Raw genomic sequence first — 14,035 nt, 5'->3', positions numbered from 1 at the left:
GGGCCCGAGGTGGCGCCGCACCCCGTGTCGCCTCCCGCACGCCGTCTCGTGACGCCCACGCTCTTGCTGCCCTGAGGCCCCGCCTGCCCTGGCAGTCGCACCCCCTCCTGGTCTCTGCTCAGCTGCCACCACCTCGGGGTGGCCAGCCTCCCCGGCCCCACCACCCACGCCAGACAATTTTCTCTCCCTCTCAGTTACACGCTCTGAAGTCACTCATTTCCATGTAGGGTCTGAAGGGCAGAGCCGGTGTGAACCTGGAGTGGCAGTGCTGGGATGAACCAGCAAACAAATCGATGAACCGAGAGGGAGGGAGGGTCAGGCGCGAGGAGGCGACGCCGAGGTCCTCTGCACACACTGACGCTCACTCCCAGCCCTCCCGAGCCCCGGCTCTGGCGCTGGACACAGAGCCCCCGCCTCCCTCCGCAGCCCTGTCGCTGGAGACAGGAGAGCGGAGACAGCTCTCAGAGTTCCTTTTCTCGCTCGCTCTTTAAAGGGGGCCTTGAAGTCGGACGCGTTTGATGGGGAAGCCAGCAGCTTCACCGTGATGCTAAGTCACTGCTAAAGGGGAACCGGCAGACGCGCCAGCTGCAGGGGAAACACCCGGGGTCAGGGGTCGCGACGCTGCCAGCCCGCCACTGAGACCAGCCCACGTCTGGACAGCGTCCACACCTGTCCCCACACAGACGTGAACCAGAGCCTCGGCGTCGCACCCCGCACACCGCGTGTCCAGTGAGGGTCAGCCCACCTCCCTTAGGCCTCGAGCTCGAGAGGGACGTCCGTGTCCACCCGGGCCACTCAGCAGTCTCAGCACAGGCCGCTCCTGCCGGCAGACGTCAGAGCACAGGGATGGTGCCGAACGCTCCACCAAACGCTTCGAGCCCGTGCACGAGGGGGGCCTGGCCGGCCCCTGAGCTGCCTGGGCCTCAGCGCCTCCCAGGGACCCTGGACTCCCTCGACCTTGAGACGAAGCAGCACACGTGATTCCTCTCCTCTCGTGTTTTATTTTTTGGTAAAAGACACAGTTTCCACCAAATAAACTCTCTCAGCGGTTTTCTGACCTGGCGCATCTGCATGGCAGTCAGGAGAGGAACCACCACGTTGCGGCGGCACGGTGACCCGGCCCCTCTCCAGGACTCTGGGGACTCAGGGAGGGGGAGAGCGGCCCCCTCGCCCACGCTGACGGCCCCCGCCCAGCTGGCTTTCTGGGCTGAAGGAGGGGAGCACGGTGGAGCGGGGGCCGTCAGCCTCCACGCAGAGCAGAGTGGAGGGGAGGGGAGGGGCCGCCCACTTACTGCAGAGTCTGCGCCGGCACAGTGACGGACCATCCCTCAGACGGGCCATCCCTCAGACGGGCCCATTGCTCAGATGGGAAGACTGAGGTTCCGGCAGGTGAACTGACTCGTCCCAGCCACACTGCCAGAAACACAGGCCAGGCCCTGAGCCAGGCCCCTCTGCCTCCGTCCAAGGGCGTCGCACAGAGCTCATCCTGGCTGGGTTCACGCCACCACTGACACCCTCCTGGCCCCCCGCCCCGTGGCGCTCAGGGGATGGAAACGCAGCGATGCTGTCTGAGGACTCGGGGGTGGGAGGACCATGTTTCTGCTCCCAGGACTGACTCCGACACTGTCGGTCCCTGGGTGGAGCCCGGTCCCCCTGTAGGAGTCAAGCCTCTCCCAGCAGAACCCTGCGAGGGGCGGTAGGAGGCGGACATCCCGGCCCCCACCCAAAATCAGTTCTCTGGAAGTCAAGACCTCGGCAAGGGCAAGAACACGGGGGCTTGGCCCAGCTGTCTCTCCCGCCAGGCTGCGCAGCCTTCGGCAGGTTGCTCCCCGTCTCTGAGCCGCCTCGCAGCCACGCCGCCTGTTGCCAGCACCCTGCTGCCAGGAGTCAACGAGGAGCGACCCGCGGAAATCGTGACTAGCACGGAGGTGACGGCTCTCCCCCAGCAGGAATGCCTGAGCCGACTTTCCAGCCCAGATTTGTAAGCACGCACATGATTCACCAGCCTGAACTTGGGCAAACCCACAGAAACCGTGGTTTTCCATCAGATGCCTCGAATTCAGCAGACATTCGGAGACCTTGCTAGGTGCAATGTTCTGGGCAGGAGTCAGGAAGCCTGGGCCGTTGGCCACTGTTGGCCTGAGTGCTTAGAGTTGGGGGGCACGTCTGAGGCTGACCACACTGAGAGGGGGCCTGCAGTCGGGGGCATCCCCAGCCAGGCCATGACCAGCCTGCCTGCTTCCTGGGGCTCCCCAGGCAACGCCCTTCCTCCCCGAAGCTGTGTCTCGTTCGGCCCCGAAGCTGGGCCGGTTGGCTGGCTTGGATCAGGAGGGGTGAGAGGCTGGGGGTGTCTGTCTCCAGCGGCAGGGGCCCTGCTCCCCGCCCTCTGCTTCCAGAACCAGGAGCTCCCAGGGAAGCTGCTCCGTGGTGTGGGGCCGCAGACGGCACCCCGACTTTCACGCCGGTGGCACGCGTGGTCTGCGTCAGTCCGGCCCACGCTGCAGGCCTTGCTGGTCTCATTTTTCGCAGATGAAGAAACAGAGGCCCGGAGTGGCGTAGCACACAGTCCGTCCAGGGCCGACCTCGGGCGCGGCCCCCGGCCACCTTTGCCCCCCACCCCCGTCCGTCCTGCAAACTCACTTCTCTGGCACGGCCTCTGGGAGCCCAGCTCTCCTGTGTGGACTTGCCTGCCCTCCTAGGCCGGGCCTCCTCCTTGAATGTCCAGGGGCTAGATCACGAGCTGTTCTTGGCCTGAGTCTCCCCCGAGGTCCCCAGCAGCCTCGGACTGCTCCCTCTCGCCACTCACGGGACAACATTTAAGGGAGGCCCTGCCCGGCTGGCTGTGGGATGAGGCAGGGACCCTTCTTCCAACCGTGGAAGTCACGCGCAGAGCAAAACCCAGCAAAGGCCACAGAGCCCCCTGGGCAGGGGCGCGTGTGTGCAGCTGGGCGTTTATCATTGCAGGCTGGTGACATGCATAGTTAAAAATCGCCCCAGAGGCCCATGAGGCCTCCCGCCTGCAGCAGGGGTCGTTTCCCAGGGTGCAGGGGGGTGCCAGCTGCCCCCCTCTCCTCCTCCCGCCCCATCCCTGGAAGCATCACAGCCAGTTATTTTTAGCTCCTGGCGGCAGGCGGCCGGTCACATGCCGCTTGAGCTCGCACTTCAGAAAGGCTGCATCTCAGAGGTGGAGGCAATGCCCCTCCCCCGGGCTCCCTCCCCCCACTGCTGTGGGGCACGTGGTGCAGCCTCCCCTCGCCCACACCCGGGGGACAAGCAGCAATGCTGCCAACCTGGCCCCCTGAGCTTGCAAATTTCTTTCAGCAGCTCCCTTCCCCCGGCCATCTGCAGCCAGAACTATTTCTACTTTCAATTCACTGAAAGGTCAGCAGGCGGGGACGTGTGGGGGACCCAGTCCTGGGAACCTGGGGTCTTGGTGCCAACCTGCAGATCAAGGTGAGACCCTGGACCCACACCTGCATGCCCAGAAGGCGGAGAGGGGTCCACTGCCGCTGCAGCTTTGTCAGGGACCCAAAGCCCAGTGGCTACGACCCCTCCTTCAGCTTCAGCCATGAGCCTTCAGGGGAGGAACTCCTGCCCGGCCGCCCTGGGCCCCGCGGGCTCTCAGTGCGGGTGGCAGTCACGGGCACCCTGCGCCAGGCACCACCCTCTGCAGCCCCAGCTCATGAGGAAGGGGGCCTGGGACCCTGACCACACCATCTGCTGCTGAGACGGGGGGCTGGGGCCTGGGCCCGGGCATCCCCTCCAGGCCCCGTCTCTCACCCCGGCCGCGCCGGGGTCCTGCTCTCACCTGCGCAGGAAGAATCTGCCGGGTCACAAACACTAGCTGGGGACACGTGCCGATCCACCCGGCTCAAACGTCTTCAGGAAAAGACCCAGTATTTGCAGATGGGAAAAAATAACCCAGAGTAAGTGTGACCCGAAGCCAGGCGCGTGGCAGACACGACCGGGCGGCTGAACAACAAGCCAGCTGCAGCCTGTTCCAAGGCAGAAGGCGTCTGCGGGGCCTCCCTGGTGGTCCAGGGGTTAAGAAACCACCTCCCAAGGCAGGGGACACGGGTTCGATCCCTGGTCCAAGAAGATCCCACGTGCCACGGGGCAACCAAGGCTGTGAACCACAGCTACTAAGGCCAGGCGCCAGAGCCTGCACGCCACAACCTCGGAAGCCCCTGATCCTCAGCAGAAAGTGAAAGTGAAAGTGAAGTCGCTCAGTCGTGCCCGGCTCCTTGCGACCCCACGGACTGCAGCCCACCAGGCTCCTCCACCCAGCGAAGTCACTCAGTCGTGTCCGGCTTCTGCGACCCCACGGACTGCAGCCCACCAGGCTCCTCCACCCAGTGAAGTCGCTCAGTCGTGTGCAGCTCCTGTGACCCCACAGACTGCAGCCCACCAGGAAAATCCCCATGGGATTTTCCAGGCAGGAGCACTGGAGTGGGGTGCCAGAGAGGCCCCCAAATGAGAAGCTGGCGGACCACAGCTAGAGAGCAGCCCCCACTCAACTATGGAAACCCACACGCGGCAGCAGCAAAGAGCCCAGCCCAGCCCTTAAAACTCAAACTACTTAGACGGTGACCCGGGGACCAAGCGCGCTGTAACGAGGTTGACCTGAATGCCCGCCTTCCCGACGCCAGGTCAAACATGACTTCCGTTATCTACACGTTGCCATCAGGTCCTCGAACTGTTTTCCGGGTTCGTGGACTGTGCACAGAGCATCCGGGGGGCTGAGAACTTCCTTTCTGGATTACCCCCCTTCCTTCCTAACACAGCATCACCTGCAGGCAACTCGACTTTTTCCTCTTCCAGCAGGTGACTCACTGGAACACCCCGGAAACCGCTTCCTCCAGAGGCAAGGACTGGGGTCTGTCTCCTTATCAGAAAGTCTCGGCCACGTGGGTGGTTCTCAGTCCCTCGGGGGAAATTCCTCTTGAAAGGTAACCAGGTGGCAGGTTATCAGGCGGCTCCCGCCCTGAGATGAGAAAACAGTGGGCTTCCAGAGCATTCCAAGCGGCTGTCACAGCCCCTCCCAAGGAGCCCTGCTCAGGACTCAGACCAGAACTTGCTTCTAACCCTCAAAAAGGCTGCCAGCTTGCCTCCCCACCCGCGTTCGTCTCCTGCTGCTATGCATGAGTAGATGAGGGCACCTTCCCCAGTGAGCGCTGTCTAAATATCTTTAGAGATGGAACCAGCAGTGGGTAAAGACAGGATTGATGCTTTCAAACTGCGGTGATGGAGGAAGACTCTTGAGAGTCCCTTGGACAGCAAGGAGATCTAACCAGTCCATCCTAAAGGAGATCAGTTGTGAACATTCCCTGGAAGGACTGATGCTGAAGCTGAAACTTCAATATTTTGGCCGCCTGATGCGAGGAGCTGACTCATTGGAAAAGACCCTGATGCTGGGAAAGACTGAAGGCGGGAGCAGAATGGGGCGACAGAGGATGAGATGGTCAGATGGCATCACCGACTCGATGGACATGAGTCTGAGCAAACTCTGGGAGCTGGTGATGGACAGGGAGGCCGGGTATGCTACAGTCCACGGGGTCGCAGCGTCGGACACGACCGAGTGACCGAACGGCAATGACGGGAAGCCTGCAGACCCGGGTAAAGAGGCTGCTCTGTGACAGAGACACCCGTCGAGGGCGACACGGAGTTGGACCAAGAAAAGCGGGGAGGTGAGCCGCCTGCGGCCGAGGATGGAGACTGGCCCGCTGGTCTGGGGGCTGGACCAGGAGGCTCCATTCCTGAAGGTCCTGTCTGGGGTGAAGAGGGCTGGGGTCTCCGGGGCGGGGCGCAGCGTGGATGATTACTGAGCATCCATCCTGCGACCGGCAGCTACTGCCCCGCGTTCCTTCCAGGTAGATGCTGTGAGTCACAGGAGGTTCTCGGAGGGTGCGCGCCCCGCCCAAGGTTTCCAGTCATGTCCTCTGACGCTTCTCCCCATGATGAACCCCCAGGGTGAAGACCGCCCCCTTTACCCCAGGGACAGTTGCACCAGGCCCCGGGGGACCCCGGAGGCTCCGCGGGAGGTCCCCGACCTTTCCACAGCCCACAGCCCAGCACAGACCTCACGCGGGAGGTTTTCGGACCCCATCTGCTTATAGGAGATGCCCAATCTGCCTCCTGCACAGATACAGCACCCCTGCCCAGTGCTAACAATGTCGACGCTGTGCCTTATTTAGAGTACATCCTAAGTACATCCTAGGAACTTCCCTGGGGGTCCAGTGGCTAGGACCCCACACTCCCAATGCAGGGTCGATTCCTGCTCCGGGAACCAGATCCCACAGGCCGTAACTACGAGTTCATGGGTCGCAACTAAAGATCTCACGCGCTGCAGACCTGGCGCAGCAACGCGAAGCCTTCAACGAAAGTAAATAAACATTAAAACAATTAAACTCTATAGAAGAAACACCAGCAGTGACCGGGTGCCTTCTTGGAACCTGCCCAGTTGAATCCGAAAACCTGGGGGCTGGCCAGCGTCTGCGTTTCCACCGGCCTCCCAGGACCGTCTGCCAGCGACGTGAGCCCGCCGTCTGTCCATCCGTCCCACAGCCGCGGGCACCCTCACTGCGGTTGTTACCACCATCAGCTCCAGCTCACTGATGAGCAGATTCCTTTGGGGCTCAGCTGGTAAAGAGTCTGCCTGCAATGTGGGAGACCTGGGTTCGATCCCTGGGTCAGGAAGACCCCCTGGAGAAGGGAGAGGATACCCACTCCAGTATGCTGGCCTGGAGAATCTCAAGGACTGTATAGCTCATGGGGTCACAAAGAGTCAGACACGACTGAGCGACTTTCACTTCAAACGGAGGCTCACAGAGTTTGTTTTTATGCAAGAAAGAGGCAAGTCCGAGCTGGCAGGTCAGGGACGTGTGACGTGACTGAGGACAGAGCAGGAGGGACCTCTAAGACCTGGACGCCACATGGAGGCGGCTGGGCCCCCTCCCGCACCCAACAGGCCGCAGCGGGCTCGCCCGTCCGCCGGGGCCGGGGCAGGGCCCCGCGACTGTTCAGGCATCAATCTCGCTTTCACATTTACTAAGTAAGGCAAGAAAAAGAACAGATGAGTCAAACTTTGCAAACAAAGCGCATGACGCCAACTGCCAGAAGCGCAGAACTGACCCCAAGAGTGACCGTGACTCAGAACTGCCCCCACCAGGAGGCCATGCACCAATTTCCCCCTGGATTTCCCAAAGGCGGCTTCTGCCTGGGCAGGGCCCCACCCTGGGGGCCAGGCAGAACCTCCCCCAGGACTTCCTCTTCTGAGACGCCCCCGCCCCTGGCTGAGTTCTTTAAAAAGAAACAGACCAACTGCCTTGAACACTTTCCCTAAATATCTGCAGATAATGAATTCACTGCTGATCAGTGAGAAATGGTTCTTTTCTCCTTTGTCACTAAAGACAGGGCAACCCGGGTCCCGCCCCGCCAGTGGAATCCGGGACGCACGGGGAGCAGTCAGGGTGCTGCCCATGGGAAGGGCCCAGAGACGGAAGGGCACCTGCCGCCCGCAGCAGGTGGATCTGGGGCCGCCCGCCCCCTGGCCCCCCACTCCTGTTCCGAGGGGTTTCCAGTGAGTCACCGAGAGCAGCTGGTGACCGCGGCCAGCGTGAACGCGAGCCCGGGTTTCTTGGCGCCGCATTTGGAACAGCAAACTGCCAGCCCGTCCTTCCACCTCCTCTGCCCCCTGGAGCCCCCACCCCCGCCAGTACCCCCCCCCCCCCACCGGCCGAACCCTGGACCTCGTCTCCCGGGCTGGTCGCCCTCTGCTGAGGGTCCCTTCCTGAGCTTCAAGGTCCACGGCGTCTCATCTCGGAGCCCGGAGCGTCGCAGGCTGGGGTCTCGCTCCCCTCCTGCTCCTGAGCTACACTCCAGGGTCCAGGCCAGGACTCCCGCCGAAGGACGCGCCCATGCCCCTGTGTATCTGGGTTTCACTCACACAAGCTCCCCTGCCTGGAACAGCAGTTCTCATCACAGCTGCTCATCAGACTCACCCGGGGGGCGTCTCAAGGGTCCCGACACGCCCGGCCACACCAAGAGATCAGTCTCTACGGAACGAGGGGTCCTGGGAGCGACTCCCCAGTGTTTTGGGGGCACCCGATGAGAACCACAGCTCTTGGTGACTGGTGCTGCCTCCACTCCCTTCCTCTCCTCTCAAGCTCCTACTCACCCCACAAAACCCAGCATCCCGCCAGCCCCTGGCGCTGGGAGGCTGTGTACTTGCAAGAGGCCGAGCCCACCTGAGCACCTGAGTTACGGGCCTCGGGGCTCCTCTGCCCCAGCCTCGGCCGCCAGAGCCCACAGTCCTGGCCCTGCCGCGGGGTCCTCCCCACTCTGCAGACATGGAGACTCGCACGCGGGCGTTTTCTGCCGTTCACAGCGACTCTGGTCTCATCTACTCTGGGCCATACATTTCATTCCACAAACCTTGGTGACGCCTCTGCACTCTGCTCAGCAAGGAGGGGGCTGTGGGACCAAGGGCGGGACGACTGTCTCCACCCGTAGCCACCGGGAGCTTGCTGCCGTCAGCAGAAGGGAGAGTTTCCTCCGCGGATAGTGAGAACCCTGACGGGGGCTGCACACAGGGGCAGGGCCCGTGTCCACGCGCTCCCCCTCGACAGCACCTGACCCAGGGCTAACGCACGGTCAGGAACGTCCACCTGATTGAAACGGTCACCGCATCAGAACGTGGTGCACCAATAACCCTGGCAACGTCCTCCTCACCGGAGCTTCGGAAAGCCGACGGGGACGGGTGAGATGGAGAGGTGCCGCTGTGAGTTAAACACGGCTCACAAAATACACAGGGTGGAGACGGTTGAGAAAAGCTCTGTTCAACGATGAGCCCGCGGTGTGGCAGGCAGAGGAGGAGGGGCGCCTGGAGGGTCCACGCTGCGTCCTCCCTGCTCACAGAGCCCGGTTTGGTCGGGATCAGCAAACACACAGCGAACAAGCTGGATGCCCCCCCACCCCCCCGGTCGCCGCACACAGTGTGGCTGGAGCTCGGCGGAAGCACCGAGACAGGTCTGCTCTCCTGGCAGGAGCCCAGCCCGGCCTCTCCACCGCTTCCTGCATCGCCTTCCTGCATCGCCTTCCTGCGAGACCGCAGGCCAGAGCCAGTACCCGTGGGCATGAAAGCCACGTGCTAAGAGCAGCTGAGCAGAGCTGCAGACGCAGCCTCGGGCCGACAGACACAGCGGTGTCCTGAACCCACCTCGGGCTCTGCTCGTCCTGGGAGAAAACAACCCCTCATTTGAAATAATTTACCAAGATCAGGGGTCTGACGCCGGTACGTGTGTGGATGAGGAGGGCCTCAGACCTTCACCTCTGAAACAGGGGGATGGACTCAAGCGTTACGAGGCTTGGAGATAGAGCATGAGAAGGGCCCCAGCCAGAGCCTGGCACACAGCTGGCACTTAATGAACGGCAGGAATGAAGTTCTCACTTCTGGCAGAGTCCTCTGTGTCCATGAGGCCGCCTATAAAAGTCTAAGGTCAAACAAAACAGTTAAGCAAGACGCTAGCTGAGCACCTTGTGTTCGCAGCCCACGGGGCGTGTGGGGAGACGCAGCCGGCCACCCGGCCCCAAAGTCCCCAGGCTTCCGTCTGAACAAGGAAACCCCGGAGCTCAGCCAAGCAACCAGATTTAACCTAAAATCGAGTCAGCATAGGATCTGCAGGAAGCCGTGCTTCTATGGATCATGTCCCAGGAAGCAGCCTTGAACCCACCCTTGGTAGGTCTGTTCGCTTTGAGAAGCATTGTCTATCCTTAGGCCAATCTCCCCTGGAGCCGCTGCGGCCAGAAAGGGGACCCAAGGACCCAGCACCGCTGCCTCTGGCCTCGACGTCCCCGGTCCAGTGCGCCTGCTGCCCTGCAAGGGGGCCGGAGGGGGCCTCGCAGCTGGCAGAGTGGAGAGGAGGCACCACCCTCTGCTGCCCCCGGACATGCCTATTCCCATTCTATCAGCACACCGCCTGTCCGTTTGGTAGATGAGGAAACTGGGGCTGGGAATGGCTGGGCGTCTGAGGTCCACGGCTGGGATCGCGGTCCAGGTGGCTGGACACAGGCGTGTCTGCCTCAGGTCGGGGGGTGGGGGGCAGGTTCCCGGGGCAGAGGGGTGACAAACGACTGCAGACCCCAGAGACAGGGAGGTGGCATCCGCCAGGCCCTGGGCCCTCTCCCTCCAACTGGCCACATCACTGCTCTGACACTCTCCCCATGGAGGCCTGCTCATATTTAACAGCTAAGCAGAAAAGAACGAAGCCCCTCTCCGTAGGGGTCAGCCTGGTGTGAACGGGTCAGCCACATGAAGAGAGGAAGGAGGCACCAGAGGCCTGGGCTCCAGCCCCCTGGGACCCCCAGCCCCGCCTCTCCATGAGAAATACAGGGCTCCGGGCGCTGACCACCAGCAGCTCCTTCCCCAGCCTGCACAGGACCCCTGCACCCGCTTCTCCCACGAAGGGAGCCTTGGCCACCCTCAGCGCCAGATGAGGACGGTCACACAGCTCACGTCTTGAGTAAAAGTACCTCCACCAGGTACTTGCCAGAGAGACGGTGCCGGGAGCCCGCGTGAGGAATTCCTCCCGTGACAAGGTCATGCGGCAGAGCTCTGAGGGCAAGGCTAATCAGACCTCAGGTTTTCCCCCTGGAATTTCCTGAGCATCCACCCCCCAAAAATAAGGATCTGCCTGCTTTTCCACTCTTCTGACATTCTCTGGAAAAAGTCAAATCAGGGCTTTAGTCGTCTGCATTTGAAAGGGATGTTTCAGTTAACCCCTTCTGATTGCTCTCTAGCTTGCCTAACAGGTTCCCTGGACCTCTTACAGCTTGTGAATTGCTTACAGCCCCCCAACCGAGAGAGGCACAAAGCTTGAAAGCATCTTAAAGATACAGAGCCTTTTCTAAAGAGTTAAAAATTATATTGGTGGAGTGTTTTCACTGTTGACTCAATGACTGCAGCCAGGCCTCCATATTCTTCATCTTTTAGGCACCTGGAAGGATGTTACTCAATGTAAGCAGGATGTAGAAAAAGATACATAGTAGTTTTGATGTTAGCAACACTAGACTTTTGAGTTAATTGCTTCTCTTTTGCTGTAAATCACTGTACTCCCTCTACTTGTTATAAGTTGCTGTATCTTTGCTGTGTAAGAATGTAACTTTATTTAGTGCTTTCTGAGAGTGGCACCAGACCTTGGGAAGATCAACACAAATAAGTCTTCTGGTTGACAAACCCTTATCAGAAAAAAGGCTGTAAAATGTTACTTGGCCTTTTTGGCCAGAAGATGATGTAAATCACCTAAGACTTGTGTATACAATTAGGTATGCAGAGAGAAAAGCCTGGTTTTGATAAGAGTCTGGGCTGCTAACGCTGCATAACTTTGTGTTACCCATTGATCTCCATGTTTTATCAAAAGTATAAAAGGCCTTCTGAACAACAGGGGCCGGAGCCAGTCGCTGGACTGGTTTCCCCCATGTCTCTTTCTTCTCTCCCTTTCCCTCTCTCTGCTCTTTACTCTAATTTCAGGCTGAATCTCCACCTGGGGCGCGGAGGCTCGCCATGCCTACTTACTTGCCCTGGCTGTTAAGACCCGCTCGACAGGGAGCCTAAGGCGAGGCACCCTTAGATATTCAAGCGGGCGCCGGTGGCCCAACGCAGATGGTGCAGATTCCTTGTCTGGAATTGCATTGGTCTTCCGAGTAATCCAAGCTATTCAGCCCTCTTCCTCCACTTGATTCTCCTACTACACTGTTGTTTCTTAATCTAATCTTATATCAATAAACAAATAAGTCTTTCCTCGCCAACGCTGTCCACCCTTCGAATTCCCTGGATCCACCGGGGCTGGACCCCAGCAAGACGGCCCGTGAGTCACTGCAAGAAACCGCTCAATCAGTCAAGCAAAGTGAGCGCCAGCCTGCATGGTCAAGCTATATTTGGAAGTCAGCGAGAGTCAGGCCTCAGCTTCAAAGGGGGGGTTGTTTCTTTTCTCTCTTTACTCTTAAAAAAAAAACTCTTCCAATTGTTTCTCAGTGTTCCACGGTCACACACACAAACAAGGCATGACGCAGTTACCCGCTCCCACGGATCTGGCCGGGGCAGCTGACAAGAGGGTGGTTGATGCCAGGACAAACCAGATTATCTCGAAATTCCGCTGGAGCTGTCTTGTGTTTGTCTGATACAAACACTCTTTGCTTTCAGAACGCCCCCGTGTTGTCAGCTCCTTGTAACAAATGTTACCGGAGACGAAGGTGATAGAAAGTAAGTCATCCCCACCACGGGCCTCACAATGTGGGGAGCACCGGAGTAAATAACGGCAGCGTGGCATCCCGCTGCGAAACTCAGGCTAGTCCTCGAATGTTCCCTCTCAGATGGGCCACAAAGATCACTGGGAACGTCTGCAGAGCACGAGGGAACGTGAAGCCCACGGTGAGCAAGGCCTCGGTCAATATTCTCAGTTAGAAGGACCAGGGCCCTTGCGTGTATCTGGCTGGAAAAGGGCTCTTGGCAACCAAGTCACAGTCCAAGGGACTCTCAAGAGTCTTCTCCAGCACCGCAACTCAAAAGGAGAGCCAACCAGTCCATCCTAAAGGAAACTGGTCCTGAGTATTCACTGAAAGGAGTGATGCTGAAGCTGAAACTCCAATCCTTTGGCCACCTGACGGGAAGAGCTGACTCACTGAAAAAGACCGAGATGCTGGGAAAGATTGAAGGCAGGAGGCGAAGGGGACGACAGAGGATGCGATGGTTGGATGGCATCACTGACTCGATGGACACGAGTTTGAGCACGCTCCGGGAGTTGGTGATGGACAGGGAGGCCTGGCGTGCTGTGGTCCATGGGGTCGCAAAGAGCCAGACATGACTGGACCACAAGCCCAGCTGCAGTTCCTATACACAGAGCGCCCGAAGCGTCCCCCGGCACCAGGACCCCCCAGGCCCGGCACTGCCCCCCACCCCCTCTGCAGCTCATCATTTCCATACCGGACGGAACACAAGCACGGTTTCTGCATCTGGGCGACAGTGATGGATTTCCGCCTTGCAGCAGCGCAGAAATCACCACGTTCTGTCACGAGAACTCTTCCAGCTTCACTTTCAGGCAGAGAAAGATCTCGGCTGGGGGCCATCCCAGACACGGAGAACACCGCCCGCCCAGCGAGAGCCGCAGACTCAGGCAGCAGACGCTGCGCTTTGGTGGCTGCTGCGGACTTCACACTGAGGAGGAGCTACAGGCTTGGCCTGCGGGCGTGTGCGTGCGCAGGCGTGCGAGTGAACGAGCCCCGTGTCGGGGGGTTCTCGGGCCCGCACGGCCCTCGAGGCCCTGACTGTCGCCCCGGTCTGAAGTGCCCTGGACACGCCTGGAGGTCTCCGCGGGCTGGGAACCAGCTTGCACTGAGTCAGCATCGTCCGCAGTCCCTCGAGGGGAAACCAGGGCCGGTTTTTCACGGGGGGCGCTTAATGGACGTGAGAGAGGGTGACGTGGCCTGGGACGAGCTCGCGTACAAACGGATCCCGACTCTGGGGGTTTTCAGTGGAGACTTCCAATCAGCCTGCATTCAGTCCCGGCCGTAACAGAAACTGCGGGCCAGACACTTTTTTTTGCTTACAGAACTGTTTTTCACTTAGAAGCAGCCCACGGAGAACGCCTTTCGCCCGTGTCAGGGCGGGAAGCAGAGCGGGATGCCCGGGGAGGGAGCAGGGTGGGGCGAGGCGGACGGGGGGCCCGGAGCGGGCCGGTACTCACCGTGGTCGTGGGCGAAGACCAGCAGGCCCAGCCCCACCAGCATCTGCGCCAGCTCCTCGTAGCGGCCGCAGTGCTCGCCGGCCCCGTGGGACACGAACACCAGCGCCCTGCGGGACGAGAGACGGCCGTTAGGGAGGCTGAAGCACGGAGGCCGCCGCGGGGTCCCGGGCTCCTGGCTGGCAGCGCCGCTGAGGGCGCCGCCTGGGTCGGAGGCAAGCGGGGCACCGAGGTCAGGGCCGTAGTGAGTGGCCGGGAGGCCCCAGCCAGGCCTCCGGGCCCAGGCGAGCCGCCCTAGA

The 14,035-nt window shown here is 60.5% G+C and overlaps 1 protein-coding gene across 4 annotated transcripts in view; it reads right to left on the bottom strand.

Annotated features, from left to right (window-relative positions):
* MGLL (monoglyceride lipase) overlaps positions 1 to 14,035 on the bottom strand; it is a 111,456-nt gene that overhangs the window by 39,452 nt on the left and 57,969 nt on the right. For all 4 annotated transcript variants that reach the window (XM_069562182.1, XM_069562181.1, XM_069562180.1 and 1 more), the window contains one exon: positions 13,740 to 13,846. In XM_069562182.1, coding sequence (XP_069418283.1) covers positions 13,740 to 13,846 — 107 coding nt within the window. The remainder of the gene's footprint in view (positions 1 to 13,739; positions 13,847 to 14,035) is intronic.

The sequence above is a fragment of the Ovis canadensis genome, chromosome 19 (assembly GCF_042477335.2).
Source record: "Ovis canadensis isolate MfBH-ARS-UI-01 breed Bighorn chromosome 19, ARS-UI_OviCan_v2, whole genome shotgun sequence".
NCBI lineage: Eukaryota > Metazoa > Chordata > Mammalia > Artiodactyla > Bovidae > Ovis > Ovis canadensis.
This window is presented reverse-complemented; position numbering and strand designations above follow the sequence as displayed.